Here is a 5,398-nt window from a genome sequence, read left to right as displayed (position 1 = left end):
GATTTGATAGAAGAAGAGATAAATGGGGTGGCCCACCATCACCCTCCCTCCTTCCTTCCTTACTGCTGTACAACCACACTTGTGTAGTAATTTAATAACAGTGCTTGCTATTTATTAAACTCAACCAATTATTGATGAGTTTAAACACAACATATATTTCTTAACCCAAAAATAATATAATATTATATGAGTGATGATTTGTTTAGGAGGCTTTTATTAATTTTGGTAGGTTTCCTCTCTTAAAATCCAAAATTATGTCTAAAAAGCTTAATTTTTTTTTTTGTTTGAAAAAGAACACACCTAATCAAAGAAAATATTATAGTCTTCATACCAATTAACACAAAACTATAAAAATCAAGGGGACATATGACAGAATTGGTCCCTAAAATCTCGATAATCATTTTGACAAAGCATGTTGCAAGTCAACACTTTTTTTTTCTGTGAATTGATTGTAGGTTCGTAAGTCTTTTCGATACAAAAATTATTAATGTTTCAAGTTGTATTTTTTATACGCATCCTAATGAATCAATCAGCTTTATTTTTTGTTTCTTGTCATATCATATGTTATTGAAGAAATATTTATGCATTTTAAGCGTGTCTCTTTAAGAAAGTCAAGAAATACAAAATGAAGCCCTAATTTTTATAAAATAAAATAAAAAGGTAGAATTGTAAAGGGGTCGTAGGTGATAATAGGTCTGGCAAAAGATAAAGAAATATTTTCAGACAAGACAGAGAGGCAGCACGCGAGCGACTGGGTATGGATGTTTGGCTCATGGTACAACCACTAAAGCACAACGTACAACCCCATGACGAAAAGACCATTGCACCGACCCTAATGAATGATTAAGCTTCCTCCTCCCTCTCCTCTTCGTCTCTAGAAAATAATGCTCTACTCACCATCATATTCATATACTCCTTAACTACCAGTATCAATCTTTCTCTCTCACTGCTGCTCTGGTTGGAGCTGTTAATTATACCAAGATTTGCTCCAATTAACACAACCATATCTTCACCAAAGCAATAGCAAGTGTCGGTGTCGCCATTCTTTCTACCAATTCTAGTTCCATCATGTCTGCTAAATCCAAGTAACTTCCGTTTCTTATTTCTCAAATTGTATTTATTGTTGTTTATTATCAAATCTGGGCTTAATTGCTTGTTTCCATTTTGGATTTACTTCCCGATCCCCCTTCCACTTTACTTCTTTTTTTCTTTTTTTTGTAATCTTCGACTTCACTCATCAGATCTGCCCGTTTTCTTAAATATTTCTTCTACGACGCTTATCCCCATCCAACTTCCGTCTTAATGTCGACGAAATTTAAAGATCCCACAACTTAGGAGTGGAGATGCTGCTGTGTTTTGTCACCTTCTAGCTCTAATTTAGTAATTTGATTTTTTTCTTCTGCATTTGTTTAAAGTTTTGTCTTTTTTTCCTGCTTATGGTTTTGTTCACTTAATAGATCGTGCATTGCCTGGTGACCTGGTTGAATGAATGGATCCTAATGTTATCTTCTTGTTATATTCATTAATGTGGCTGATAATGTTGAAATTCTGACAGATCTTCTTCTTCTGAAACGCCTCCCGCCACCAAAATTCCGATTAGCAAAACATCACCGGCAACACCCAGAGTGAGTAAACTTAGCAGGGGAGTTGCCAAATCCGAGACTGATTCACCATCTCCCCTCCAAACCACCAGAGCTTCCGTGGAACGTTCCCCGCGATCTGTTCCTGTAAAGCCTGCCCTAGATCGTCGGTCTCCAAAGACCAGCACCCTTGCAGAAGTAAGTTCGAAAACTCAGCCTCCAGTTCTTTGTTTCACTGTTGACATAATGACATACTTCTATCATTGTTATATTCCCATGGCAATCGTCGCATTCTTTCTGCTCTAGCACTTGTTTGGAAACCAAACAATATACAATGCCTTTGATCTAATCTGTGGTGGACCCTGTTGCTGATGTACTTTTGTTTCGTATGTGGGTTTCCAGAAACCAGCTCCAAGGGTGGTGGTGCCAAAGGGATCAGAATTACAAGCTCAATTGAATGCACTTCAAGATGATCTCAAGAAAGCCGAAGAAAAATTGGTTTCTGTTGAGAAAGAGAAAGCAAAAGCCATAAACGAACTGAAAGAAGCCCAGAGATTATCTGAGGAAACAAACGAAAAGCTCAGGGAGGCTCTTGTGGCTCAAAAGAATGCCGAAGAGAGTATTGAAATAGAAAAGTTTCGTTCTGTTGAAATGGAACAAGCAGGAATCGATGCTGCTCACAAGAAGGACGAACAGTGGGAAAAGGAATTGGAATCTGTAAAGAACCAACATGCTGCAGATTTGGCTGCTCTTCTTTCTGCTACTCAAGAACTTGAAAAAGTGAAACAGGAATTGGCGATGACATGTGATGCGAAAGATCAAGCACTTACACATGCAGATGATGCAACCAAGATTGCTGAAAACCAGGTAGAAAAAGTAGAGACACTGTCTGCTGAGATTACACGATTGAAGGGAATGCTCAATTCCAAATTCGAATCAGAAGCAGATCAAAGTAACAAAATGGTGTCTGAGCTGAATTTGGAGATTGAAACTCTGAAATCAGAAGCAGAACACAGTAATAAGCTGGTGTTGGAGATGAAATCAGAGATCGAGACACTCAAGTCAAAAGGTCATGAAAATGACAAATTGGTTTCTGAGTTGAAATCAGAGGTTGAATATCTAAAGTCAGAGGAAGACGAGCTAAAATTAGAGATTGATTCTCTAAACGAAGAACTCAAGAAAGCTAAAGTATACAAGGAGAAGTTACTCGATAGAGAAGTGTCATTGGAGGAACTAAACATTGAATTAGAAGCTGCAAAAATGTCTGAATCATACGCGCGTAGCTTAATGGAGGAATGGAAGAGTAAAGTTGAAGAACTAGATCTTCAAGCAGAAGAAGCCAAAAGATTAGAAAGATCTGCATCTTCATCTCTCGAGTCAGTAGTCAAAGAACTTGAAGGGCGTAATAGTCTTTTGCGTAGCTCTGAATCCGAACTTGCTTCTCTCAAAGAGAAAGTGGGGTTGTTGGAAATGTCAAATGTGAGACAACGAGGCGATCTTGAAGAATCTGAAAGGAATCTTCATAAAGCAAGGGAAGAAGCTTCTGAAATGGTGAAGAAAGCTGAAATTCTGAAATCAGAGCTTGAGAATTTGAAAGAGGAAAGAACACAGGCCTTGAACAATGAGAAACTTGCAGCTAGCAGTGTTCAGACACTTTTAGAAGAAAAGAATAAACTCATAAGTGAGTTGGAATCTTCAAAAGACGAAGAGGAAAAGAGCAAGAAAGCTCTTGAGAGTCTAGCTTCAGCTTTACATGAAGTTTCTGCAGAAGCAAGAGAAGCTAAAGAAAAGGTGCTTTTGAATGAGTCTGAACATGAAAACTATGAGAGACAAATAGAAGATCTGAAACATGCACTTCAATCGACCAATGAGAAGTATCAGAACATGCTTGATGATGCAAAACATGAGATTGATATGCTCATGAATACAATCCAACAATCTAAAGATAACCATGAAAGTTTAGAGTCGGAATGGAAAGAAAAAGAGGTGAAATTGATGGAATGTGTTGAACAAAATAAACAAGAGAATGCTTCACTTGAAAAGGAGATAAAGAGGTTAGCTACTTTGCTCAAGGAAACCGAAGAAGAAGCTTATGGGTCCCAAGAAGAAAGATCCCAGTTGAAGAATCTTTTGAAGGAAGCTGAATCTGAAGTTGTGTATTTGAAGGAGGTTCTTGGTGAAGCAAAAGCCGAAAGCATGAACTTAAAAGAGAGCTTAATGGATAAAGAAAACGAGTTGCAGAGTCTTGATCATGAAATCAATGAGCTTAAAACACAAGAAGCTGCATCTCTGAAGAAGGTAGAGGAGTTGACCAGGCTGCTTGAGGAGTCAAACTCAAAGGCGAATAATAAGTCTTCCAAGATTGAAGAGCACGATGATGTCAGCGACAGTGAGAAAGAGTATGACATGCTTCCAAAAGTTGTGGAGTTTTCTGAACACAATGGTGATGCAAGAGATAAAGTCCCAAAAATTGAACAATCTGAGCAACATCTAGTAAAAGAAATACCACAAGATGATGTGGCGATTGTGAATGGAGAACATCATAAAGAGAGTCTGAGTGAGAAAGGAGACAGGAATGGAAACGATGATTCCGTTGAAGTCGAATTCAAGATGTGGGAAAGTTGCAAGATTGAAGGAAAGGATTTGTCGCCTGAAAGAGAAACAACTCATGAGGAATCTTTTGAGGATGAAGTGGATTCAAAATTGGAAAGTGGAGAAGGGTATGATCAGGCAAATGGTACAGAAAATGGTGCCACGTCACCATCAAAGGATCAACAGCAAGTGAAGAAGAAGAAACCTTTCATTCGGAAATTTGGAAGCTTGTTGAAGAAGAAAGGCTCAAGCAACAACAGCAGCCAGAAATAGGGTGTGGGGCCAAGTAGTGAAACAGGTATATCTGTGTCCTTGTTTTTTTTTTTTTTTTTGTTTGATACAATGTTTTTTGTTGTTTCATGATTTGAAACGATTACGTATCATCTTTGGAGATCTGTTTGTTATTATTATTATTATTATTATTATTTTGTGTATGGTATATTGGTATTATTCCCTGTCTGTCTTGTATGTTGCCTAGAAATTTAATTTGGAAAGGTTTAAGATTTTTGTTGCACATGAAGATGAAAAAAAAAACAACTGAGATGTCATCTATATATCTTGTTCCTGACTTCCTGTTATATTTAATATTGATATGATCTGTTAACAGTAAATGCACATGTAGCAACTGTGTATGTTGATATTGTTTAATAAATGTAATAATAATTAATATAACAAGTACACAAACAGCCAGCATGACAAGTCAGATATTATTTAGAGCATGTGGTGGAGCACATGTGAGTTGGGCATTAAAAAGGAAAGGGAGGGAGTATGCTGTGATGCTCGTTGGAAAGTTTTAATGAGAATTTGTTGTAAATGGTTGTACAGTCCATTAAAAGCTTCTACTTGTCACTTGTCAGAGTGGAAGGTCATCAAATAGTAAATAGTAAGAAACCCAGAAAAATCATTTTCTCTTCAATTATTTATATGTTAATATATTGGGATAAAACAAAAATGACCAAAAATGTATATGCAATATTATAAAATAAAATAAGTTAATAACCAACTTTTATCATGTGAATGACCATGTATTTTGCAAAGGGTTAGCCTAAGTCGCATAATGGTCCCACCATACATAACTTCGTAAGATCATCCTGCATGCTTCTCAAATGATTTATCTTTTAAATCTTGTTCGTGTATGTGTTTCGTGAAGATCGGCATATTTTGCAAATTGGTTTTGAATGCTCTTTGTATAATATCAATATGCTTTGATATTTACATGTTAGACC

General features: G+C 36.8%; 1 protein-coding gene across 1 annotated transcript; it reads left to right on the top strand.

The window, feature by feature from the left end:
• Positions 1–727: 727 nt before the first annotated feature.
• On the top strand, positions 728–4,606 carry LOC145141153 (WEB family protein At5g16730, chloroplastic-like). The gene is made up of 3 exons (XM_079074486.1): positions 728–1,085; positions 1,556–1,778; positions 1,983–4,606. Exons 1-3 carry the CDS (start codon positions 1,069–1,071, stop codon positions 4,443–4,445), a joined length of 2,703 nt encoding a protein of 900 aa, XP_078930612.1. The 5' UTR covers positions 728–1,068; the 3' UTR covers positions 4,446–4,606.
• The last annotated feature ends 792 nt before the right edge of the window (positions 4,607–5,398 follow it).

Source organism: Lactuca virosa, chromosome 9, assembly GCF_052849685.1.
Source record: "Lactuca virosa cultivar CGN04683 chromosome 9, Lactuca_virosa_CGN04683_v6, whole genome shotgun sequence".
Classification (NCBI taxonomy): Eukaryota; Viridiplantae; Streptophyta; class Magnoliopsida; order Asterales; family Asteraceae; genus Lactuca; species Lactuca virosa.
The sequence above is the reverse complement of the archived record's forward strand: the minus strand, read 5'-3'. Positions and strand labels throughout refer to the sequence as shown.